The following is a 27223-nucleotide window of genomic DNA, read 5'->3' on the forward strand; positions in this document are numbered from 1 at the left end:
CAATGAAATAACCTTTTGCCCTTGTCGATTAGTATCCCGCCTAACCTCTCTTCCTTTTAAAACCCTTAAACTCGTCTCTAAACCCTTTCATTTTCTTTATTCTTCCAGGTTTTCCCCATTTCTTCCCCGCTCTCATCTTCTGGTCTTCGATTTTCTGCAAGATTCGAACTTCTCTTTCGTTGCTATTTGACGCTTTGCTCCTCGTGTTTGTCTTCCTCCACTTAGTTCTTGTCATTGTTCGATTACATTTCCATCGCTTTTATCGTTCCCATTTCTCTTCCTCCATAGCCCTGTTTTCACTATTGTTCTTCGGTTTAGTATGCCTCCGCCGCTTTTAATTTTGTCATGTCTCGAGTCCGAACGGGAATTCTCAACCACCCAACTCGACGGATCGGAGTCCTCCCGGCCCTGTGATCTAAGGCACACCGTGGATATATCCGACTACGGCTTCGGCTCGCTAGCCCCGTCGCGAACCTTCCACCTCGGGAAGGAAAATCACCGCCTCCTCCTACCGCCAGTAGGCCCAACTTAGATGCAGTTAAAAGTCGCTTTATGGCATCCCCCTACCACGTGATCTTTGAGCACGTCCGGCGCGCCTCCCATTTCCCCGAGATCTAGTCCCACCGCTGTCCGGGTTGTCTCATTGCAAACCGCTGGTCGATAGCGGCCGGGTTTGCGATTTCCATTAACTCTCCTTGATGTCAAGCATGTAACCACTTCAACATCCCCCGCCAAGGCATTGGTAATTTTATGATCTTATATGCCGCAGATCATTACAACAAAACCAATTCTCCCAAAATCCAACTCGCGATATGATAGCTCACTACTATATAAAAAAGAGTACCAAATTTGGTAGTGTAGGATATCGGGCCTTTTCGTACCGTATCCGTAAGAAGTCCTTTATCCTCCACCTTACTACTACCGATAAAGTGTGGCATCATTATCCGCTATATGTGTCCGTAGTTTTTCGTCCGCAGATTGCCCTCCGACGCTTTCTAAGACATCCTTTTCTGGTGGTGGTACGTCAAACTTTTTTATTCGCTCGGCTCGTTCCTAACTTTACTTTTAACTTGTCTCTCTTTTATACCATAGGGTTGGCTTTCGTGATTCGCGATCCAAACTTTACAACGGTGTCTACTCAGCCTATTTTTCAAAAACTCCGCGACTTGGGAAGTGGACAGAGTGAAGTCCTCCGGCATAGATCCGAAAAGGGCCATCCCTTCTCCTTGATCCTTCGTTGAAAAATATTGGTCCAGATCAAGGTCCACTTTATCGCCGACCTCCCAAAAGAGACTCCCCAAATCCCTCTCCTCGCCAAAGAGAAAGCCCTACAAATCTTTTTTAAGTATACTAACAAGATATCGTGACTCCGTGAGCCGTGAGCCCAACGCTTTTGCCGCCACAAGGCCCAAGGCCCATCCCCGCTTCCCTATACCGCCCCTCTTTCCTCTGGCTGAGCGGATTGGGAAGACGACTTAGATCAACCTTCCTCCTCGGGTTCAAGAAGCTGCCATGGCCTCTTCTAAACTCAAATTGTGGGATAGTGACTCCGGGAAGGGGATGAACCCGCTGAAGTCACCGCTAAGAGCCCTCCCCGCTAAGGGGATCGCAGCCCAATTCCACCGAGAGCCTGTATTGCCGCGGCCCCATCAAATTTCGCCGCCGCCCTTCTACAAATTCCCAGCCATCCGGTTAGCACCACCGGGCGCACTCGGAAATATGGCGATGACCTCAATTCGGGCTAGAGATCGCTGGAACTAATATACGCCGACTCGCCCCCGACAATCCCCGTCGCCGCCGCGCTCTTTTCTTCAGTTTCACCGCCTAAAGATCAAGCCGTATGGTGATTCCGGCAGCTTTGCATCTCATAGAACCTCCATATACCACGGTTGGGAAAAGGTATTATTCTGTTTTTTTTTCTCATCTTCTTAGTCGCTTCAACTCTTTGATAACCCGCGGACCTTTTTCAAACCGAAGTTTGATATTGGTTATATGATCCGCATGGTCTCACCAACACGCTGGACTCGTGGGAGACCATGAAGCAGAGATTGAAGGACCGACGGCCGGAAGGCCAAATATGTTGTGTTGGAAAAAGATCGCGATGCTTTTCGGAATTGCGGGCCGTGAAGGCCCAAAAGGCACTTCGGGTGGCAAAAGCAAAGACCGCGGATTAAGTTTCGTGTGTTTCATCAAAACCGGAGAGCCAACAAGAGGCAGCTAAGGTCGCCACTCAGTCGCCGTTGATAAAGCCGTTCAAGATGCCGCCGACCGCTTTGAGCCTTGGCGGAGAAGAAGATTAGCCGCTGAACTTAAACAATACCAGAACTCTCTCATGGCCGGGTCGCCTTCCTTCCCCGCTGAGTGCAGATCAAATAGCGCCTCTCCCACCTTTACATCGACTTCAACTCCTATCTCGGTCCCCTCCCCAACCGTTGCGCATCAGCTGGAGCCCCGTGACCCATCATTGTGGATATTCCCCTCCTTCCGGTGGGGTGAGGTGGAATCATTGCTTGCTCTCCGCATCGTGGCGGCCCCCAGAAATTCTAGGAATTCTATTGATGTTTTGTACTTAAAATGTTCCCCTTTGTACTTTTACATTTTGTGATTCCCACTTTGATGAAGGCTTGATTGTAATATCTATTTCACCCGATTCCCGGAATGGCCGCCAGGTCTTTAATGTAATCACTTTGCGCCTAGAGTTCCTCTCTTTATCATTGTATATATCTGTTAATTTTATTCTCACCGAGTTGTACTCAAAATTTGCAAGTAGGTGCACCGATATGAGCGTTGTATGCCAGATAAGTCGTGATTTAATTTGACACTTATTTATTTGTACCCATCTTGTTGATTTGGACATTTATTGCGCTTAAAGGTTTCTTCCCCCCCCTTTTTTTCAGTGGAGGGGCAACTCGCCTTGCCCCAAGTTGATTCCGGACATGTAGTCCCATGGGCGGCCCCTCCCCGCTTTTTGACGGATTCGAGAGCCCGGAGGGCAACCTCGCCTTGCCCCCCAAGTTGATTCGGGACACGTAGTCCGCTGGGCGGCTCCTCCCCCCTTTCGTCGGGACGGCCAGGAAGCCCGGAGGGCAACTTCGCCTTGCCCCCAAGTTGATTGGACATGTAGTCCGGGCGGCTCCTCCCCCCCGCTTTCACGGCCGGAAGCCCGGAGGGGCAACTCGCCTTGCCCCCAAGTTGATTCGGGACACGTAGTCCGGGATGGGGGCTCCCCCCCCCGCTTCCCTGACGGCCAGGGGAGCCGGGAGGGCAACTCAACTTGCCCCCATGTTGATCGGGACACGTAGTCCGCCGGGCGGCTCCTCCCCCGCTTCTGACGGCCAGGAAGCCCGGGAGGGGCAACCCCCTTGCCCCCAGCTTGATTCCGGGACTTGTAGTCCATGGGCGGCTCTTCCCCCCTTTCTCGACGGCCAGGAAGCCCTGAGGGGCAACTCGGTTTGTCCCCAACTTGGTTTGGAGTTCGCTCACAAACTTTTTCTTCGCTTTCCATACCAACTATAAAGTGGAAGGACTTGTTTTATTCATGGAAAACATATATTGTACCAGCCTATTACACTCCCTCATTTTCTCACTTGAAAACTAAACAAGGCTTTCACTATGGTAAATTTTCAACATTCTTACATTCCACGGTTTGTCAATCATTTTCCCTTTTGAAGTCCGTGAACTTATAACGATAGTTCCCTTTTTTTCCGCCACGACATATGGTCCCTCCCAATTAGGCCCCCGCTTTGCCGCCGTTTCTCCTCCCCCGTGGTCGGGCGAACCCGGCCGCAAAGACTCCGATCCCCACATTGAAAGTTCGCGGCTTCATCTTTTTATCGATCTTGTTCTTTGTAGCTTCCGATGATATTCTTCCGCATTTTAACGCGCGCCAATTCTTTCTTTTTTTCCTCTATGAGGTTCAACTCCGTGGTTAGAATCCCCCATTTTTGCCTCGACTCCATCGCTACCGGGTTCTTGTTGATTTTCTATCATTTCTACCGGAATCACGTTTTTCTACCCCATACGCCATTGAGAATGGTGATTCATTTGTTGATGTTCGCGTGCGGTGTTGCGGTAAGCCCATAGCACATGATGCAACCGGGTCAGCCCATGCTCCCCTTCCGCCTCCTCCGCCTTCTTCTTAAGATTATCCATTATAATTTTGTTCGACGCTCGCGTCCATTCCCTCCGGATTGTATGGGGTTGAGAACCCCCGCTTCACCTTTTAAACGCCAAGGAACTTTCGTACCTTTCCCCCAAGAATTGTGTTCCATTATCCGCATGATGACCGTATGTGGCAATCCAAACCTACAAATTATATTTTCCCACGTAAACTTGTTCACATTTTCTTCCCTCGACTTGTTGCAGTTGCCACCCTTCCACCCACTTTGTAAAATAATCGGTTGTCGCCAACATAAATCTCCTTGCCGCTTGCCACAAGTGGGGCCCCACTATATCCATCGCCCACATGGCGAATGGCCACGGACTAAACACATCAGGCAAAGGTTCCGGAGCCCGAGCATGTATCGCCGTGCAAATCTCGACATTTTTCACACCCTTTTGCATATCCCATCGTGATCCCTTTTCATACGCGCCAAAAATACCCCCGCGGAGATCAATCGGTGGTCGTGGCGCCGGCGCAGAATGACTTCCATACCACCTTCATGTACCTCGGCCTAACTTTTTAACCGGGGCGTCTCTATGCATTTTAACATTGGTCCGCCAAAACTTCTCCTATACAGATCCCCATCGAAAGTAAAGTGTATCTTTGGCTCAATTCGCTCCATTCTCAAGGCCTTTCTTGTTTGTTTTCTATCTCTATCCCCATCAAGAAAGCTTTGATGGGTGTTATCCAACTGGCTCCATATCAGCGACAAGGCGTAGACATCTCCTCTTCCCGGGTGGTACTAGGCTTGCTCAACACCTTTACTTCAATCGATTCCCTCCGCCCCCGGTAGATTACGGGCGACATATGCCAATGCATCGGCATGTCTATTTTCACCGCGGTTCAAATGTGCAAACTTAATATTCTTGAACTTACGTGCCTTTCTCGCAACACTTCCAAGTATCTCGCCATTCTTTGGCAAATGAGCCATGAATCCTCCATTCACTTGACACACTACTAGGTTAGAATCCGAAAGTAAACGGCCGGCTTAAATTCTAAATCTTGGGCCATACCCAAACCTCGCTATCACCGCTTCAGACTCGGACTCATTGTTTGAAGCCGCGAAATCCCAGCCATCGATAATTCCAACCTATTGTTCTCGTGGAGTCACCAGACGACGCCTATTCCGCTTCCTCCTCAGATTCAGAAGTTCCACCCATCCGCTAAAAACTCTCCAACCGCTTTCAAGCAGATCCCATGGATCCAATGGGTCGTGGTTAAGCTCCCCTTCGCAATCCATGACCATTTCTTCTCCCCATGTTGGGTCCTCCATTGAATTTCGCTAACACCTCCGCCATCGCTTTGTGCCTTTGCTGCGGTTCGACCGTAATTGGATTTCGTGAGTAACCGAAGTATTATCGCCCACTTCAAAGATTCTTTTCCCTTCTCGCCCTCAACGCTGCCGAGGAGAGGCAGGTTTGTTATCACCACCACGGAATGAGCTTCAAATAAGGTTTCAATTTTAGTGCGAGAATACCGATGCCAAAGCGTATTTTCAATTCCGGCACAGATCGGGTTTCCGGCCCAAAGATGGTCTTACTCAAAGTAAACGGGTTTTCTATCTTTTTCAACGATTCGCACCAATACGGAGCTCACCGCAGACTCAAAACCCCGTGATACAAATACAGTTTTTCCCTTGTTCCGCCGCGACAAAAGTGGTGCTTTACCTAAATAACTCTTCAACTCCCGGAAGGCTCCTCACATTCCGCTGGGTCCATTGGAAGTCTTGTGTTTTTCTCAACAATCGATACATGGTCGACATTTGTCCGATGATTTAGAAATAAATCGATTCAATGCCGCGACTCTTCCCGCTTAAACTTTGTACCTCCTTCACATTTCGTGGACGGCATTTCTATCGCTGATCTAATTTGTTCGATTTGCTTCTATACCGCTGTGTGTTACTATGTAACCCAAGAACTTCCTAGACGCTTACACCAAAGGTACATTTCGGGGTTAAGCTTCACCGGTGCCTTCGTAGTATGTGAAAAGTTTCCTCAAGACCTTCCAAGTGTTCGCCTTCCGACATGCTCTTTTCCACCATATATCATCAATATATATCTCCATCCCCTTCCGAATTTTCCCTTGGAACATTTTTTTTCTCCTACTCGTTGAAATGTTGCCCCAAAGATTTGTTAATCCAAAGCGGCATCATCCCGTAACAATGTTAGTGCCCCTCTACCACTTAACGGGTCTTTTCCTCGATCCGCCATACATGGCGATCCGATTTGTATCCCATGGAGGCGCCCATGAAAGAGAACACCTTGAATCCGCCGCTCGATCCACAAGTTCATCCACCCGCCGCATAGGGTAACAATCTTTCGGACACTTTGTTCACGCCCCAGAAGTCCACGACATTTTGACTTTGCCATTCTTTTTGTAACCGCGACTACGTTTGACAACCATTCCGTATTCTACCTCCCTTATTATCCCCCCCTTTCATTCGAATAACCTCCTCACGAACCGCTTTCCACATTTCGGACGATGCTTTCATCCTTTGACGAACCGCTTAGCACCCTCATTCATAGATGATGACATGCAAACGATCGGATCCAAACCCGTGATATCCTCTATCCCCACGCAAACACGCCTGAATTTTCGGTTAAGAATGACGAAGTTTATTTTTCCATTCTCCTTGCAAGTTGGTTCCTACGGGATGTAAACTTCTCATCGCCTCCTACCCCCTGTGTTAATTACTTCAACCGCCAGATCCACCGATTTTGGACCCAATGGTGGCTCGGATCCGATTGTCTCGCCGCTTCCCGTGAATTGCTACGCCATTTTGTTCATTTAGATTACCCTCTCCTTCGGGTTCCGCGGACCAAACTCTTCGCGAGTTTTCGGCCAGATACTCTGCGCCGCCACTTGATCCCCTTGATTTCATACGTTCCCCTTCGCGGGAAAGCGGATCACCGTAATATGTCGATGGAATGGCCTTCATTTCATGAATCTATTTTCTCCCTAAAATCGCATTATATTGCGAACCGATTGTCCACCACCATGAACCTAGTGAATACAAGGCCGGGTCCTAAAGGAGCGTTAACTCCCCAACGGCCTACCATACTACCGTTGAACCCATACAGATTGGTTTGCGGAGCCTTCAATCGGTTTCTCACGTCGATGTTCATCTCCTCCATGGCCCCTTTGAACAACAAATCCATCGAACTACCGTAGCCTATCAACACGCCTTCGAACCCGGGTAATTTCCCATTGCTATGGTAATTACCAAGCGCCCTCACGCTTGGGGAAATTACCGACTTAAATCCTTCGGGTGAACATTATACTCTCCCGTCATTATCGCGTCCCACTAACTAACCGCGGTATACTCACCACCACACACACCCGCCGTGGATTTGTCGCCCTTCTCATCTTATCCCCGTATTGTATTCCTACCTAGCGCCTCTCCACCGAAAATGACATTGATGGTACCTTAAGATTCTAGCCTGGTCGGCACTCTCTCGGCTTGGTGAACTTCTCGCGAACAAACTCTCCGAAGCATTCCCTTTTCTATCATCCTTTCTACTAGCCATTTCAAGGCGTAACACTCATTTGTAGCATGGTTTTCGACTTGATGATACTTTCGCAGAATGGTTTCCCCTTCTATCTCCCTTTGGTGTACTTCATGCCCCTCATAATATTGGTTCCCCTTGATTAGAGGCAAGATTTCCTCTAAAGGTCTCCGCTAAGAGGTGTCCGATTTCTAACTCAATTTCAGACGGCTTCCTTTCTCAGACGCCCCTTTCTACCCGGTCTCCTCGTCCTCCCGGACCTCGCTCTCCCTTTGTAAGATCCCTCTCCTTGTCCTCTATCTTCTTTTTACCCTTTTCGCTTCTCTCTCTCAACCTCTTGCAGATCGCTTTTCCGATTTCTTCGTTCCCTTGCGGTTCTTGCATTATATCCTCATATCGTATGTATTTTTCTACTTTCGGTATAGTGCGTGCAAAGTAGTAATTTCGATTTTAGAAACCGACTCATGGACCCTCGTTCGATCTCAACCGCGGCCGGAAAGCTATGACCGCCAGATGCTCCTCCAAATTTTCCACTCTTTAGCGTCTCTTCCTTGAACCTACATAAGAACTCCCTCAATGACTCTGCGGACCTTTGTTTAATATTGAATAAAGCCGCGATATCGACCACCCTTCTCTACGGTGAATGAAGTGGTCGATAAATGCGCGCCCAATTCTTCAAACACTTTGATGCTCCGCTGGCCAACCTTGTAATACCACCAGAGGCGCTCCCCTTTAAGGCTGGGGAACATCATCCGGAGCCCATCATACTTACTTCCTCGCCATAACGACATTTTCCGTCGAAAATGGTGCAAATGATCGATTGGGTCTCCTTTCCCATCGTACCGCCAAACTGGCCGAGAACCTCTTAGGCACTTCGAATTCCATATTGAATCGCGATTGGATTTTTATCGAGACTCGCTACCTCTTTTTCGAGCCGCGACTCGATTCACTTTTTTCTCGCCACACGGTTCACTTCCCTATCTTTTCGATCATGGCTCGAACTACCTCCAAAGTGATACCCGCCGTTAGTTCGACGTCCGGTGGCGGGTACTCCACATTCTCCCCCCTCGCATCATTTAGGATCCCCCAACTCTTTCCCGGGTAGTCTCCCCCGTCCTTCCTCAACTCGTCATTTTCATTTCTCGGCCTTAACTACCTCTTCCCCGGAAGTCGGTGGCGCCACCGCCACATCCGATAATTCTTCCACTCCTACCCCTTCCAACCCAAATGGGCCTCAACTTCCTCAACATCTTCTCTGACTGCTCCTTTCTTAGGTCTTCCTACACCTCTCTTTGCTATAGTGGCCATTTTCTCCTACAAGGTCCCCACAGACGGCGCCAAAATGTAAGATCAGATTTTACAACCACTGAAATCACAGACTCTCTCTCTTACTTTCTCTCTCTCTGTTCCTCTTTCTCACCACCTTTTCTCCTCTATTTTTCTCATCTCTTTCTTCTCTTTATATCCCATAACCGCTCTCTTTCTCCAACCGCTCCATCTTCTCTAACCGCTCTCCATGATCTTTTTCGTGTCCCACGTCTGCCCCTTGTCCAACCGTCTCCCTAAGCATCGTTGTTAAGCATCAGGCTCCTCCCCGCTCTTTCCTTAATCCACCTTCATTTAGGCCCTCGACACTTCCGGCGGAATCCTATGCCTTACTAGGTTCGCGATGTATCTCTCTGTTCCACGAGCTTGATTCGGCGCCCCCTTCCTTCTCGGGCCGCCATAGGGCAGCCTCTCTAAATTGTATTATCGCGGACACGATCCGTTACACTAGGTCTCTTCTTTGCTACCCGGCATACGACCCACTTGCCACCTGTAACTCCACGTGTCATGAATACGTCCTATACAAGCAACAGTGTGAAAATTTTGGATTACTGCATACGAAAATCCACATTTTGTTTGGCAGAATGCACCAAAATAGTAAAATCAGTAAACTAATCGCTTTCCCAAATGAGGAAAAAGAAATCATGTATGAATATGAAGCAACAAAAAACAGTGTATTGTGAGTTTGGTTAATCACTTAATATAATTAGATAAACCACATCCATAAGTGGTGTGCTAGTACTTCTTCCTCAGCCAAAACATATCTGAAGTGTTTTACAGGTGTTCTTATAAGTTACTTTGTTTCAGTTTCTGGACCCCCATTTAACATATTGAAATTGTGACGGATGATTTACATCCATTCAATATTCATCATGGGCAATACTTGCACTACAGATCTACCTTTTATCAAAACTGCAGATTTATGTTTCTTTTGATATCTTCTTTCATTTCTGTTATATCCCAGAATCTCTATCTCCTATACATTTTGTCTTCCTTAGTTATGAACTTGTGATAGAGGTCTGAGAATTAGAGACAGTAAAATGGTTCACGGAGGAGTGTGTACTATATTTGGGCCTTTCCTAGTAATGCCTTTAGAGGCTCCCAACTTGAAGAAATTCAGTTTTCCCGTTTGAGATATAAGTCCTTTTCCCAATAGATTTCTCGTGATGCAATTTTTGCCATAACTATTGCATCACCAGAAAGTAGAAACGCAATTATTCAGCGCACCAACAAAGACTAGCCTCATTCCTACCAATGCGTAAATGCAGAGTCTAATGCTCCAGTTAACAGAATTCTGAGATGGTTATGTAGAGATGGGTCGAGAATCATGACAAGAAAATGGCTGTAAACAGTTGCCTTCTTTAAAAGTTCCTTCATTTACTAGCAATTACTAGCACATTCTATCTGTTAGTAAATGGAATGAGCAAATAAGGTGCATTTACAAATTAAATGGCCCAGCAATTGCCAATAATTTACAAGCAAATTTTCTCACTACATTGTTGCCGTCTGTTAAGCGCCAGGCCCAAAAAGAAAAGAAAAAGAAGGGTGAGCAATACTTGTACATGTTAAAAAGCCGAAACTAAGGGCACTGTCCGAGCTTCCATCTCGATGAATTGGCAAATTGATGAACACAAAACTGGATGACCTGATTTCTTCAAACTGTATAAACTATGGGTTTCCCTGAATTTGGGCGAAACAATATCTTCACAAAGCTGCCGTCAGTCTCCTACGAATTAAATCAGGACATGAACTTTTGTTGATACTGCAAAACATAACGATTCGTACACCATAAGGCTCTTACTATCCAACCAAATTGGTTACTTATATGTGCTTTAACCACTTGAATTTGCAGAAGCACCCCTAACACTCAGAAACATAATTAAGGCATCGACATAACAAGCTTACCTTAAGAGAAGATCCCCACTAGATGCTGTCTTCTCCGCAATCCAATCTGGAACCAGTTCTTTCATTAACTTCAACTGCTCTTCCAGTTCAGCTGCAAATCCATATAAGACACTCTTAGTTAATATCAACCTACAAAATTAGTTGGATGAACCAGGAAACTGTTTGGACTGTAATCTACAAGACCTTACCTCTATCAACTATATCCAAGTGACTTCTAATAAGCTTGTGCATAAGCTCTTCCTTTGTGATAATACTACCCTTATTGGACTGGAACATGAGATGGATCATGTTAAACAGCTTTGGTAGGCAAGCAATCATCTGTCTCCGCCTTTTTGCTTGAGAAATGGCTATATCATGTTCCTTCGTTGCCTTTTTCTCTTTCTCCATTATCTAAAAAGAGGGACAGCTATAAGAAATGCAGAACAAGGAATGTGGTTCTATCACATTTCAGAGGAAAGCACGTCTCTTAAACATTTGTGTGTGTGTGTGTGTGTGTGGGAAGGGGAAGCAAATAAGAAGTTCAAAGTTTCCCCTCGTGGCTCATACTATTTGCTTTCAAATATTCCAATACTAAGGTGAAGATACATCAAGCTAAATTGATGTATGAAACTCAATTGACCAAATGATTTCATATAAAATAGAACAATCAATATAGGGAAAGGAGAGTTATGTGAAGAACATACCGAATTGCGAACTGCCTCTGGAAGTAATCTCATAATATATGCATTGTTTGGTGACTCCGTCTCATTTATCTCAACCTCAGCTTTTGCATTCTTTACAGGAGTAGGAAACATCAGAGGGCGCCTCACTAACTTTTTTGGTGAGGGGGAGCAAACATCATCTGGGGCAGTGTGACATCTCTTCGGTGTCTGCAAGACAGGTGTAGTGGTCATCAGCCTTGCAGGAGTAGAGACAACCTTGGCAGGTGTCTCTTCAGAGGGATTGATTTCTTTTAGCAGATAATCTTTATCTTTTATGTGATTGGTCTCCTCATCATCAGGTTTCACAGGTCTTTGAGTGGGTAAATTAACATAAGAAACTTCTAGCAACGATATGTTTTTGATGGTTTGTAGCTTGGAAGATTGAGTTGCCACGCTTGAACGAGCTTCTTCAGAATGAGATAAATGTTTGTGAGTAGTTGATAGCATTCCGGTTTTCTCTGATTCAGGGAAAGAAGACTTCTGCGAAAACCGGGTCTTGAAAGACTGAGATAAGTGGGATGCTGCTACAGTACTTTGCTGGGGAGTGGAATTAGATGATGAATGAACAGGCACTGGGGGATTGCAGTTCTCTTTCAAAGCCCAAAGACTGTTCTGCATTCTTGTATTAAATGGCTCTGGAAGTTCTCCCATCGGGATTTCTCTTTCCTGATGATAGCAAAACAAGATATAGGTAATTTCAGAACTGCAATCACTAAAAAAAAGATTCCAATCCAGAATCAAATCCCTATAAGAATGGTTATCAACTCTATGTTGACCACTACTATAGCTAACTAACACGAGTAACAACAAAACAATTGACAGGAAGAATTGCATGGCACTCAGCATACGATGCGATTAAAGAATAAAGACTAAGCCACTCTCTACCTAAATCCCAAACTGAATTCTATAAAACGTGTCAACCCTCTATATACAGATCACTATAAGTCCCAGCTAGAAGTGAGCTACAAGAATGGCGAGGGACCATAGAAAATCCTTCCATGTCATTTCCAGGAAAATTAAAGACTAAGGTAGACGAAAACATGATTCATATATAATCCTATTTGTCAATATTATGCACCAAATCATTAAATGGAAGCAACACCAAACCTTAACCAAATAGTATAAGTAGCACGTACAAAGTTTTTAGATTAAAGAAAACAATAAACAGACTTTGTCTAAATAAAAATATAAGGATGTCCATAACATCAACTTTAAGAGCAGCATTGGAGACCTAAAACCACATTCTTCCATCTAGCTTCTATGTTCCAATAGCATCAAACACGCATTAACACGACAACAATGCTTCTCTTAGAAATATAACAATGCTTTTACTCAAACACAAATAACTTATAAACAATATGGCAAATAATTACTTCGGGCTGGTTTTTGACAAACTCCAAAAGCCGAGTTCTGAATACTTTGCTCAAGTTAGAATATCCACTTCCTATTTTCCCTTTCCCATCACATTCCACCGCATCAATCAGCAACATAACCTCAATATCAGACTTGGTACAACATGTACGCTCATCAACCACATTAACCCTCTTCAATTCAATAGCCTCAGGTAAAACATACTTCATTTGTGCTAAATGTTCATAACTAAACCTCCTAAAACACAAAAAAAAAAATAAAAAATAAAAAATCACAATCAAAATTTACTCTATGCCCATGCCCTTAAAAAATCACAAAAAAAAACCCAAAAAAAACACCTGTCTGATAACGATTCAACACCGGGGCAAATGTTAGTGAAGTTCCTCACTGTCCCCTTCAGCTTTAACAACCGATACGTCGATTGCATATCATCAAAGAATTTAGCTAGTAACTCAAACCTGTAAAGAAATTAAAACAAAGCCCAAATCAAATACTTAGCTAAAAAAAATTACCCAGACAGTAATTTTAACCAAATCACTAAAAAAACAGCAAAAAAGATCAAAGTTTTACTTTTCAGGAAGTTTGATTAAAACTCTGGGCATCTTCTTCTTCCCAGATTTACGTTCTTTCTCGGCTGATGGTGTGCTGGATTCGGTCAAATTGAGAGGTAGGGGAGATTCATTGGTGGATTTATTGAGCTTTGCAGCTGCTTTTTTCACTTGATTTAGTGTAAAAGCAAAGCTTTTGGTTTTCTCTTTCCCTGGGGTATTTGGATCTAACGGTTGGATTTCGTTGGATGGAGATTGTGATGATTTCGAGGTGGATCGTATGATCTTCTTTGATTTGAAGGGTGTGAAGGGTGATGATGTAGGGAGGTTGTTATTCATATTTGAGGATTGGTTTTGTTTTTATGGAAAGACGAAATGGTTTAGTGTGTGAAGAGTGAAGAAGCTATTTATAGGGGTGTTCTTAGGTATAGTGAGAAATGGCGGGAGGGAACGGTACTTTTTGGCGGGAATGCTGAGGTGGCATTACACGTCATATTGCCAAATCAGACTTTACCGCGCTTAATGTTTACTGTTCGGGACGTGATGTATGTCGTGCAACTTTTGTGGAGGCCTTCGAGGCTTACACCAAAGTCATGGCCCATGATCACAAGGTGCATTAAGCCCATTTTTGTATTGTTTCTTTAAATTTGAAGATAGATGGCCATATCAAGGTCCCATTGGTGATGCCCTTATCAATTTACAGGGAGAGTTTATGGCTAGAAATCGGTACGCGAGAAGCGCAGAGGTGGTTAGTGTGATGAATTACTTTAGAGATTGTCGTAGCTTCCATGCCTTTGATGTGGTTTCTTTGCTGTGCCAACGTATTTGTGTGAGAACCTCTTGTCACATGGTTCCACAAAGTCTCAAATGGCGTGCTTTTGAAGTCTGCCTAGCACCTTCTGACTTACGTTTGAGTGTTTGACTTATACCTTTTGCGTGCCTGCGTGTGTTTTCTGCTGTGTTTTACAAATATAAAAAAGATAGGGTTAAATAGTATTACCCTCCCACTATATGAGCCAATTAGGATTCCCCCCCCCCCTAGATGGGAAATTAGGGTCTCCCCCTAAACATACGGTCAACTTGGTTTGAATGTTAACTTTTAAGTCAAATAGTTTAAAATGACACAATAGCCCCCACCTAATTAAAATTGAACATTTGTTTTTTGAAAATAATGAAGGCATTTGTGTAATTGTTAGTTGCTTGACTTGAAATTTAACAGTCGATCAATCTAAATTGACCGTGTGTTTAGGGGGGAGACCCTAATTGGCCATCTAGAGGGGGGGGGGGGATATTGGGTTGAAAGTTGAAGATCTTCTTGGGTCTGCTCACAATGAACACCACCACTCACTTACCGATCAAAAGAATGCTGATAATAAATATTTAAGATAAAAAAAAAAAACATGTTGTTTCAAGAGAATAGCAGGAGGCAAACTTTAGGGTTATCTTGGACACGCCTATAAAAAACACTCCCGTATTTTAAAATTAGGGTACGGGAGTGTTTTTATGAGTGTATCCAAGATCACTCTTTTAATGAGACAAAAGATGAAATATAATGATAGATTAGGGGGATATTGGGTTGAAAGTTGAAGATCTTCTTGGGTCTGCTCACACGAACACCACCACTCACTTACCGATCAAAAGAATGCTGATAATAAATATTTAAGATAAAAAAAAAAACATGTTGTTTCAAGAGAATAGCAGGAGGCAAACTTTAGGGTTATCTTGGACACGCCTATAAAAAACACTCCCGTATTTTAAAATTAGGGTACGGAAGTGTTTTTATGAGTGTATCCAAGATCACTCTTTTAATGAGACAAAAGATGAAATATAATGATAGATTGGTTATGGTTTCCACTTTCTACTACCAAAGTGCTACTAAGAAGGAATACAATCTAGGCAGTTTGCAGCAAAATGGTATCTATCTGTGCAGTCTTATTGGTAATTTTTTGTGGTGGAAAAACCTCTACCATGCACTCTTATTTTCAAGCTATATATATTGGACAATGTTATGAATTTGCACTACATTGCACAATCAAATGAATCCTTCTCGAAAAATATTAGTTTTAAATTTTATAGTATTGGACAATGTTAGAGAATTGAATAGCAATGCCAAAATACCAACTAACTCAGTTGGTAAAATCTTTGAGTGATGATACCAAAAATATGAGATTCGATCCCGCCTATATACTATTGAGTTACTTATCTCTTTAGAAACAAATTTGTCCGCACATTTTGCCAATAAAAAGTTGCATGACAATGGGCAATGGCCATAATCTCAAGGATCTGCAGACTTACTTATCTCAAATATAGTGTGCGTTCACAACCCTCCACACCGCGCATAGGTGTTCGTGCCATTCCCAACTCAACACAATTACCATCTCACACAATCCCAATCGCTATTGTCTATTTATCACTTTTAAAAATTGTTGTATGCAACTCCAGTAATTTGGACTTGAGGTTCATAACTAGCCCACCAGATTTTGAGTCTATGTCCTAAATCCCTAATTCTGTAGGCCCATATAAGTTCTAGTTAAAATGAAAGGAGTCGAGATCTCTACAACCGGGTACAGGATCATCTCTGTAACCGTGTTATCTCGCCGTTGATTCAAATCCGAGATGTGTGTGTGTGCCTCGATACCTGTGTATGTGTTTTGAGATGTGTGTGTGCGCCGAGATACGAGATGTGTGTGTGGTACAGAGATTAATCTCAGTACCCGGTTATAGAGGAACCGATCTCAAAATGAAATTCTAACCCTACTTAGTGCCTTTGGCTGTAAATTTTCTTCGTGCCCAAGAGAATTAATACTGGAAGTCTTGAGTCTTGACTTTCAGTTTCAGTACGTAGTTCGTACTAAGAGAAAATCGATATTATGACTACATCAGAAGACTTTGTGGCCCATGGGACTGGAACGGTCTACTAAAATCTTCCAAACTTCTCTTTCGGAGTTTCGGTCACCGACCATGAGGTATGAACTCTGAACAAATGGCCCTTCTTTCTGCACAACATTTTTTCAGTTTGACAAAACTAGTTGGTCATATCTTGGTCAGTTGGTTGGAAAGGTTTTTGTTATATGTATTTTAAAGCTTTAACCTTTATAAAATGTATCTTCCTTAATTCCTTCTCATCTCAAATTATCAATAGATCTTAAACTTGCTAGCTTTGACTTAGTTTAAATGTTATCAATTACCCGCTTGGAACTTTGGAAGACAGAATTGCAAATTCATCTTTCTTAAACAAGTGAATTATGTTTGACCAAAATCAGGTGACGATAGTACTTCAAACATTATATCATAATCAAATTAATTACCTAGTGGACGTTGTGCGAGTACGTCTCCGAGAGAGTACTCCCACATAACCAATGGAGCAAACATTACTGATAATGCACAGGGGGTGGGACAGAGATATAGGCAGTGGTGTAGGAAAAATCAGATAAATGATGTCGTCCACATATGTGATGTTGTTCATTACATAGCCTTTGCCAAAAAAGTTCAAAAGTAAAAAAACCAAAACGAAATAATTAAATTCCGTCCATAGTTAGAGACTTGAGAGACAAGTATAATTATTTTTTGAATATGGGTGGCATGCCAGAATTTTATTCTTAAAGAAGCCCTTGAGCTTTTAATAGTAGGTAAGCGAAATGAACCTACATACCTGTATCCTCTTCTTATTGGCTGGAAAACACTGAATTTGGATTATTATTTTGTAGTAAGATTATAAGTCTAATAACATTCAAACCTAAAAGAAGAATAATTTCTTTTCTTTACTAGCTTTTTCTCATCACCTACATTTTTCTCATCACCTACATTGCTACATCAAATCAAATTATAAAACTATAAAAGAGACAAAACCATATGTGGATTATTTCAAAAGAGGGGGGGCCCTTAACTCCTTTTCTACACATCTTCCAATTTCTGCCTGGGTGCCTTTCTGCCTGTGTATCCTTGTCTCTCTTTTAATAGAAGCTCAAAGAAAAAGTGGTTTCAACTTTCAAACATCTTTTCCACTAATAATGGAGCAATCAATGATGGTCAAAAAAAAAAAAGAGACATTTTATAGTGTTCTAATTTCAATTTAAATATGGTAAAAGTTGCAAAATCACTTTACACTCAGTTGATTTTGTTTATACAACAATCAACTTCGTATCCTCTAAACAATGTCTAAACTCAATAAAAACTAAAACTAATGATAGGAGGAGAAGAACACTAGTAGTTTTGTTGCTCAAATTGGACTGGAAGAACTGCATTTCTAGATCCACGGCTATGCCCGAACGAAAAGATTGATCGACGCAGTTTACTAGTACTGCTAGTGCTACAATCTTCACTTGTACTTACCTCATTATTGAGATTCTTGTTCTGTTGTATGATCTCTTGAATAGATAGAAAGAGTTTTCGATCAGCCGAAGAATCCATAGAGATGGATCTTCTAATTGGTTGGACTAGAAACTGATCATCTTTTGCTCTAACATTGATACATTCATCACCCATACTTGAAACATGATGAATCCTTCTTGTTTTCTTGCTTGAACTTCTCTGCTCTATTTTCCTTGGAGAAGGACTAATAGAGTGGACTGATAAATCTTCCGAATTTGCTGTTTCTTGGTGTCTATGAGTTGTTGGTTGTGCACCATCTAAATTTGTCACCTCAATTACCACAAAATCTTGATCACCGCTGATAATAGTATCACTGAATGGGCTATGATCTTGAGGAGATAAGCTAGGGGAAATGATTTGATTGGTTGGAACTTGGGCTGTTGATATTGAAATGCTTGATCTACAAAGAGGGCAATTAGCATTGTTTTGCAGCCATATGTCAATACAATCGATGTGGAAAACATGAGTACACTTTGGTAGAATTCTTAGCTTCTCCTCTTCTTGAAATTCATTCAAGCAAACAGCACACTCAAACAAGTTTCTTTGTTCAATTTCTAGTTCTGTTTTCTTAAATTGTAGAATGGGGATTGAGCGAATAACTGATTCATCTAGACCGCGGCTCTCTGGTACTTGAGTTGCATAAATAATCAATGGCTCTTGACGACGTCGAGATCTTGAGATAAAGAATGGACTAAAGAAGTCGATACGATGTGAATTCAAGCAGCATTTGATTGCAAAAACATAATAACCAATTAATAAGAAGGCTGTTGTTAAGATTCCAATTATAGCAAGTGCTATGATAGGGAAACTGGCTTGCGAGGAAGGTGAGTGAGGCCTATAGATCTGCTGCTCTTGGCTTTTGATAAGTGGTGGTGCTTGAAATCCATTGTAAGAGAACTTTGTATGTATTGGATCCATTAGAAGTGAACCCGAGAAGAGTTCACAATGTACCCAAATGAACTTCAAATGAAAGCAAGAAACAGATGGTTATTAGATAGTTCTAATTAAGAAGTGAAAATACAGAAGAGCCTTGACGGAAAGAAACACACAAAGAGACAGAGAAACAAGAAGGGAAGGGAGTTAGAGACTTGCAAGAAAAGAAACGCAGAGGCATTAAATGGTGAGAGTTATGTATGGAAGTATTAAATGCAATAACAAATGAAGAGCATATGAGATTGTTGGATATGTGTGTGAAACAGCAAGTGGGTGTTATAGGAAATGGGAGTTGGGACCTAAAAAAAAACTAACATTCAGCTGATGCGAATAGAGAATGAGAGGCGGAGATTGGAGAGAGAAAACTAATCAACAAAAAACTTTGTTGAAAGCTGCACAAAAAAAACTTAATAATTGAGAACTTTCAGGATTTGGGTTTGAACATTTTAAGGTGAAAGATTGCAGGGAATCCAAGGTTAAGGAATTATTTTACCCCCTTACATTGGAGTGCAAATGTGTAGTCTCCATCTCTGGCGTCCATGTTTTTAAAGAAACAGATAATGTATATATGTAATTTTGTATGTTCAATACTCATGGTTATGGAATCTTATTATGACTTGCATCAATTATTATGACACGGTTGCATCAAATTACTGTAAGTTGAGGCTAACCAATTTATCCTCGACTTTCGAACTCACTTTTGAAATCATTCATATTAACAATTTTTGCTAGTACAATGTAGCATAATTGGTAAAGAGTGATGTTTGATATTTTAGGTACTTGTTTAAGGCAAGGTTGGGGTTAGTTGCATTTCATTCGAATTAATTGTAATTAGTGATGTTTGATATATTTTGTTATCTACCTTTATGAATTAACTGACATGTAAGTATGTAACCCAGTTTTAGATTGGATAATGGAGATGGAGACTCAAAATACTCTCTTGAACGTGATGGAGAACCGTTCATAAAGTGTTTGAAAATGATTTCTTCCCTACTGAGTGTGATTTAGAACCACCGAGTATATCTTGAGTGCGTCTCTACTGTTCAGTCTGTTGGACTTTGTTTTTAGTCAAATTAGATTTTCTATCCTCAAAGAATCAACAGTACTTGTTCTTATTTGGGTGAAAGTAATGCATGGAACACGGTACCTTGTTGTCCGGCATTGCTTGGGCACAACTTGGGATAGGTCACGTTAGGTCCTACGGTATCCAACTTTGTGACCAATTATAGAGTACTTGCCTAAATGTTGAATTGTGATACCTTTGGCAAGGACCATTTCTGCTCTCCTGTTTGACCAAAACGGGAAGCAAAACATATTAATAAAAAAAATCGAATTTGCATTTTCAATCTTGATTTCATGAAAGATCTTCATTTGGGAGATCTCCGCCAACTTGTAAATAAAAAATCACGGCAATTTGGTTTGGAACCAGAAGAAAATCAAAACAACATTTTTTTTTTAATTCGAAGATGAGCAATCTTCTTGCCATTCCGCCAAGTTGTGTCGTTTTTCTTTACTTTCATTTTGTTTATAAAGAAGATAGTCTACAAGGAAGAAATTCAGAACACTGTTTTATTTACTATAGCAGATATGGAGAATTTTAAAACATAAGAAATATACTGTTAGGAATATACAACTTAATTGTACTTATTCTTTACTAATTACCAAACTATACAAAATTTTTGTTTTGTAAGTGTCTTGTACTTCTTAGTTAAATCCGAGCCTAGTGTAGATACACTATATCCTTAAGACAGATTTTCCCCCTCACGGTGCTTGAAAGTTGATGGGAAACTGTCTCTCAAGATAGAACGGATTTCCTTCTATAGAAAGCTAACACTTCAATTTTATAGAATCAGCGAACACAACATAGTATTTGACTAAGAACAGAGGGAGAAGAGAAAAATCATAACTCTATGTGATCTGGTGTGTCTTTATTTCCAAATTCATCCACTATTTATAGGTGAGTGGTGCCTCTTCGAAACAACACAGTGACTCTTGGGTTTCATTTGCTAGTATTCCCCTGTATGTTCTAAACATCTATATCAACCTAATTTAATATGATGCATGCAAGTTTCTAAAGAAATGGCGAACCACAGATCTTATAATTATAGAAAAAGACAGTTTGTACGTGTAGAAGCAAAGTCCTTTGAATTTGAATGGGGGAGAGTTTTTCCTGGTGGGGAAGAGGTGGGTCTCACTGAAAGAGGAAGTGGGGGAGTGTTCAAATGTTCCACTTCAATAGGTGGAGCCAAATGGTTGGGAAACTTACTCGGCCAATGCTCTTTGGGCGGTATCAATAATGGGGCTTCTATTAGGCATGTGGATGATTTAGGTCAAGCAATTGGAACTATCAGGAAGAATGGGAGAGGTGATTTTTTACAGGTTATGTTTCAAAAGAGAGTTGGAACTAAGAGTCTTAAAACATTGTGTTTTCCGGCAGGGAAAGACAGAGAGGGTTGGGCCGATATTGCCTCCAAACTTCTTCAATTGATAAGCCCCCAACCTTTACATCGTAGATCTGAAACTATCTCGACTGATGAAGAGGCACATCATACTGCCGGGCAAAAGGTTTGGGGACATCATGGTGCCATAACAACCCTTTCCTGGGTAGAATGTAAACCCATACTAGAGGTAAGATCCAAAGGTAATGCCCTCAATTTTTCGTGGTGGAATGAGGCGGTGATTTGTTCGGCAAAAAGGGGGAAGCCAGATTGGAACTGGGTGTGACGCAACTTGGAAGGAGTGTTTGGCAATGTCGAATTTAAAACCACATAGGGCAGAGGTGCGTTAGTTTTCCTACAATCAGCTAAAGAGGTCGATAGACTTGTCAAAATGCCGTATTTGCGTTTTGGGGATGGAGAGATACTTTTTAGTTGGTGGAATCCATAAATTGGGGCTCTAACTCAGGATCAGCTGAAGGAGAAGGAACTCTGGGTGTCCTTCTCAGGTGTCCCTTTACACCTTAAAACTAAGGAAATTGCTCTGGACTTGAGTAACATCTGCGGCCAGCTTACGGAGGTGGACGAGAGCTCACTCCACTGTTGCAAGGAAAAATTAAGAACTAAAATAAAGGTAGAGGATGTGGGAGCTATTCCAAGGATAATATCCTTGGCCGAAAGAGGTTATAGTTTCCCTATCTGGGTGGAGGTGGCGATGGACAATACAGGTCTAGCGGAAGTACTTAACTGGCCGGAGTTGCCTATTGTCGGACCAGAAGGGGTGTATAGCACAGTTAGAGGGGAGACGGAGCATCCCATTCAGCATGACCCATGTTCAGATTCAAATTCAAATCCTAATGGGAGCCACGCAGAGGCCACGTCAAGTTTGAGTAGACCACCAGGATTTGAAAATATTTTGGAGGGAGTTATTCAGGATTTGAATTTTGAAATCCTTGAGCAGGTTGGGGTAGCAACAGAGATGGCAAAAGGTGTTGTCCAAGTCCATAGTTCCAACAGTGCGATTGGTAGTTAATTATGGGGGGCTAAGAAGCGAATATGATTTGGTTAGTCCTGAATCAAACCCAAGCAAGGCCTTAATAGACTCTACTAATGCATAAGGGACACAAATTCATACCCATGAGGATTCGGATAGCATAAGGCGTTTAAGCCCTGATGAAGGCCCATACAATCTAGTCCGTAGGGGAATGATGAGAGCACGTTCTGTTCCTGGGAGAAGGGAGACTCCAATTCAACTAGGTGATTATGAAGGACAACTCTTGGCCCATAAGGGGAAGAAAAGGGCCCATTCAACTGCTGGGAGGAGGCTACCTCCAGTTAATCCATGGGGCCCAACAAAAAATAAGTTCTTTTGGAGGTGTGGCGTACATAAGCCACACAAAGGGAGAGGGCCTTTCGCAACAACTTCAATACATAGCATCAGTGACACGAATCACACCATGTCGCAGAGTGAGTTTAATGATGAATCTAACAAAGGGAATTTATCGGCAGTAGCTAGTAGTTTGTATAATTGTCGGAATTCAGATGAGGTTACAGACTGGATCAAGTTCATGGTGGTTCCATTAACTAGGAAATTAGGAATTACCACAGGGTTGGGGAGGAATGGCTTAGAGAAACTATTTGGAGAACTACATGATACCAACAATAGTACTGTGGGACAAGGCGACTCACAAGGCAAGGGGCTTAATGATAATGTTATGGACAAATCAGGGGATATGGAGACAGATCATGTCGATTAAACTGGTATCTTGGAATGTTTGGGGTCTTGGCAATGACGACACTATTAAATGTATTCGTACACTAAGAGGGGATCACAATCCATGTATTTTTCTAATCCAAGAAACTAAGATGGGGGAGGAATTTCATTATGTTCTTATGGAATTGTGGAGGATGCCGTGGAAGTTTATTCATGTGCCTACAATTGGGTTGTCTGGGGGAATTCTAATTGCATGAAATTCAGATTTTGTTGATGTTACAGATAGTTTACGTGGAGCATATTCCCTTTCTGTAGAATGTCTTTTGAAGGAAAATAATTTCACATGGTTGATGACATGGGTATACGGGCCATGTGATGATGCTAGTAGAACTCATTTTCTAGAAGAATTGGAAGATGTGAGGGCATGGTCAGACTTACCATGGTGTTTAGGGGGAGATTTTAATCTCACAAGGTTCACTCATGAACGGAGTGGTAGGAGCTCTCTTACGCCATATATGGGTATGTTCGAAGAGTTTGTCTCAAGGAATGGTTTGATTGACTATACATTGAATGGTGTGTTATACACGTGGTCGGATAGTCGGGGGATGAGTAGGATTGACATATTTTTGGCATCTATTGAATGGGATGAGCAGTTCGCATAGGCTAGAGAAGTTGCGTGTCCGAAGTTTGCGTCTGATCACAGAGTAATCCTACTGGACTGTAGTAAGTCAACTAGAGGGCCGCTACCTTTCCGTTTTGAACTCATGTGGTTCGAAGATACAACTTTGGTGCCTCTCATTGAGGAGTGGTGGTCCTCTTTCTCTTTTGAAGGAACTCCTAGTTATGTGTGGTGGTGCAAGATCAAAGAGTTAAAGAACAAGTTGAAAGTATGGAACAAGGAGGTCTTCGGGAGAATAGACTTGCTGATTAAGTCTAAGGTACAAGAAATTGACGACCTCAATAAAAAAGAAGAGACCTTGGCACTTTTGCAAGATGAAGAAGTGAATAGGACTGGACTGAAACATGAGCTGTAAACTCTAATGCGGAAAGAAGAGATCAAGTGGAGATAGAAGTCAAGGGTCCGATATATCAAGGAGGGAGAAGATAACACTAGTGTTTTCCACAAAATTGCTAATGCCCGTAGCAGAGTAAATAACATTAAGAGTTTGCAGATTGAGGGAGTTGAAGTAAGTGAATGTAGTGTTATTAGAGAGCACATCATGGAGTTCTACGAGTCACTCTACTCCGAAGATCCACTTATTCGACCTGAAATGGAGGGGATGATATTTGATATAATCTCCTTGGAGCAAGCTACTGTCCTTGAATAGTCGATTGAGGAGGGCAAAATTTTGGCAGCTATTAATGAATTAGGAGGGGATAGAGCTCTAGGGCCTGACGGATTTTCAATGTTAGTATTCCAACGGTGCTGGAACGTCTTCCATATAGACTTCATGGCTGTGATTCATGCATTTTTTGAGAATGCCTTTCTTGATAGAAAGAATAATTCGACTTTTATCACTCTTATACCGAAGAAGATTGGTGCATGCTCTCTAGCAGATTATAGACCGATTAGTTTAGTGGGCGACATTTACAAGGTGATTACGAAGATTTTGGCTACTAGGATTAGAGGGGTACTACCATCGCTTATTTCTTGTCATCAGAGTGCCTTTGTGGGTGATAGACAAATATTGGATGGGCCTCTAGTTGCTAATGAATGTATAAATACTAGATTGAGAATGAAGGAAAATGGGGTGCTCTGCAAGGTTGATATTGCGAAGGCCTATGACCATGTAAACTGGGAGTTCCTTTTGTACTTGATGAAAAAAATGGGTTTTAGAGAGAAGTTTAGGAATTGGATATGGACGTGTATTAGTACCGCGTCCTTTTCAATCCAGGTGGAAGGGTCGCCCATTGGTTTCTTGAGAAAGTCAACGGGAATTGAGACAAGGCGACCCCATATCTCCATTTCTTTTTAATATTGTCATGGAGGCACTGTCGAGATTGGTTTCCCAAGGCTATCAGTGTGAGCCTTATTAGAGGGTTTAAACCATCTCCAAATGGCCTAGAAGTTGCTATCCTCCAGTTCGCAGATGACACTTTGTTTTTAGTTGACGCTTCAGTATCTCAAATATTGGTTATCAAGTCAATTCTACTGATATTCGAAGCCTGTTCTAGTCTGAAAACTAACATGGGTAAGACAAACTTGTATGCGGTGGGAGAAATAGATAACTTGGGGGATTTAGCTCGGATTATGGGGTGTGGTACTAGCTCTCTGCCTTGTCGGTATCTAGGGTTACCTCTCGGAGCATCCTATAAGAGTAAAATAGTGTGGGATCCGATGTTGGAAACTGTTCAAAGAAGAATAGGGAGTTGGCAGGCTAAACTTCTAACCAAAGGGGCAAGATTAATTCTCATTCACAGTGTTTTAGCTAATCTACCGATATACTACATGTCTTTACTCACAATTCCTAGAAGCATTGCGAAAAGCATTGAGCGGCGGGTTCGGGATTTCTTGTGGGGTTCTACATAAGAGAATAGAAAATACCACCTTATTGCCTGGGAGAAAGTGTGTCTACCCAAAGAGAAAGGGGGACTCGGAATTCGAAACTTGGTGACAATGAACAAAGCCTTGTTGGGGTGTTGGTTATGGAGATATGATAAAGAGGATGGTGTACTGTGGAAAAATGTAATAGTAGCCAAGTATGGAGATAACATTGTTGGTGGATGGCCTAATAAGGTGTCACATTCTCATCGAGGTAGCTTATGGAAAGGGATCCTTGCAGTGATGCCTAGTTTCTGCGATGGTATTACTCATATTTTGGGTCATGGGAATCGTATACGTTTCTGGCCAGATGTATGGGTTGGGAATAAACCTTTAGCAGACCAGTTTCCTCGTGTCTATCAAGCTTCTAATAGGAAATTGGGGGTGGTACAAGATTTTGGTAGAATGGATCACAATGGCATCAGTTGGAACCTTCACCTTCAGCGAGCTTGTAATGATTGGGAGACGGAGCAATATGTGAATATTTCGGTTCTTTTGGAAAATATTGTCTTTACATATCAAAGTGACTCTTGGAGTTGGAGGTGGACCAAAGAAGGAATTTTCTCTACTAACTCCTTCTATGAAGCCTTGCATGCCCGTGATAGTCCTGACCAAACAACTAATATGGGGTCTCTTATGAAACTTGTATGGAAAGTCCCTATTCCACTCAAGGTTAGAATTTTTTATTGGTCTGCATTACAAGGTCGCACGCTAACGGTTGACTCTCTTATTCGTAAAGGTTTTGATGTCTCACCCACTTGCACTATGTGTAGTAGTTTCAGTGAATCCATCATGCACCTCTTTTTATTATGCCCATTTGCTTTAGAGTGCTGGGCTATTCTCATGCAACCAATTGGGGTTGCCTTTCCAAGAATTGCCGAGGTTGATACTGTGAAGGAATGGTTAGTAGCATGGCCGAGGCTGAGGAGTAGGGGGTTTGGGGCGAAAATATGGAGATTGGTACCCTATGCTGTGATTTGGGCTATATGGAAGGCTAGAAACAATCACATTTTCAGGAGGAGACCACCAGATGTAGTGCGTACATGTATCGAAGTTAAGGCATTCTTGTGGTATTGGACATCTGGTCTACAGGAAAGAACAAACTATAACTTCAGGGACATTGTTATGCATTGGGATGATATCATCGCGGCGGCAAGGAGCTGAGGGGATTAGTACTTTAGGGGAATAGTTTTGTTACTTGTTTGTTAGAGTTTGTGAGGTCCTTTCTCTCTGGTCTGGCCTTTGAGTTGGCCGACTTATATCTTTGATACTTTTAATAAAAATAACTTATCAAAAAAAAAAAAAAATGTGACTCTTGGGAAAAAGTAAACAACTCTTTGAAAAATCACATGTTTCAAAAGGACACACCATTTCAACATAAAATACTGTTTCGAACCAGTGCCTATTTCGAAATGTCACACATTTTCGGCATTATGAACTGTTTCGAACCAGTGCACATTTCGAAAGGTCGCACATTTTTGGCATAATGCACTGTTTCGAACCAGTGCACCCTTTCGAAAAGATTTTTCTCACTTTACATATTGTTTCAAAATAAACCCATTTCATCTCAAGTGTGGTAACTTGGGAGACAAATTACTTATTCATATCTCAATGGATTTGTGCAAATCTATTTTTCTAATATATACCACTGACTCTCCATACAAGGAGATAAGGCGAAAAGAAACACCAATACGGTGGAGCAAACTGGT

General features: G+C 42.2%; 2 protein-coding genes across 2 annotated transcripts; both read right to left on the minus strand.

Moving 5' to 3' along the window:
- Positions 1-10322: 10322 nt before the first annotated feature.
- Positions 10323-13926, minus strand: LOC147500191 (CDT1-like protein a, chloroplastic). Its single transcript, XM_086559298.1, has 7 exons — positions 13542-13926; positions 13310-13429; positions 12974-13208; positions 11583-12266; positions 11088-11289; positions 10900-10990; positions 10323-10756 (listed from the first exon to the last, which is right to left on the minus strand). Exons 1-7 carry the CDS (start codon positions 13856-13858, stop codon positions 10699-10701), a joined length of 1707 nt encoding a protein of 568 aa, XP_086415424.1. The 5' UTR covers positions 13859-13926; the 3' UTR covers positions 10323-10698.
- A 3642-nt stretch (positions 13927-17568) lies between these two features.
- LOC147500192 (RING-H2 finger protein ATL16-like) lies at positions 17569-19375 on the minus strand. The gene has a single exon (XM_086559299.1). The coding sequence runs from the start codon at positions 18806-18808 to the stop codon at positions 17723-17725; it is 1086 nt and encodes a 361-aa protein (XP_086415425.1). The 5' UTR covers positions 18809-19375; the 3' UTR covers positions 17569-17722.
- Between the last annotated feature and the right edge of the window lie 7848 nt (positions 19376-27223).

The sequence above is a fragment of the Coptis chinensis genome, chromosome 5, assembly GCF_015680905.1.
Source record: "Coptis chinensis isolate HL-2020 chromosome 5, ASM1568090v1, whole genome shotgun sequence".
In the NCBI taxonomy this organism is placed as follows: Eukaryota; Viridiplantae; Streptophyta; class Magnoliopsida; order Ranunculales; family Ranunculaceae; genus Coptis; species Coptis chinensis.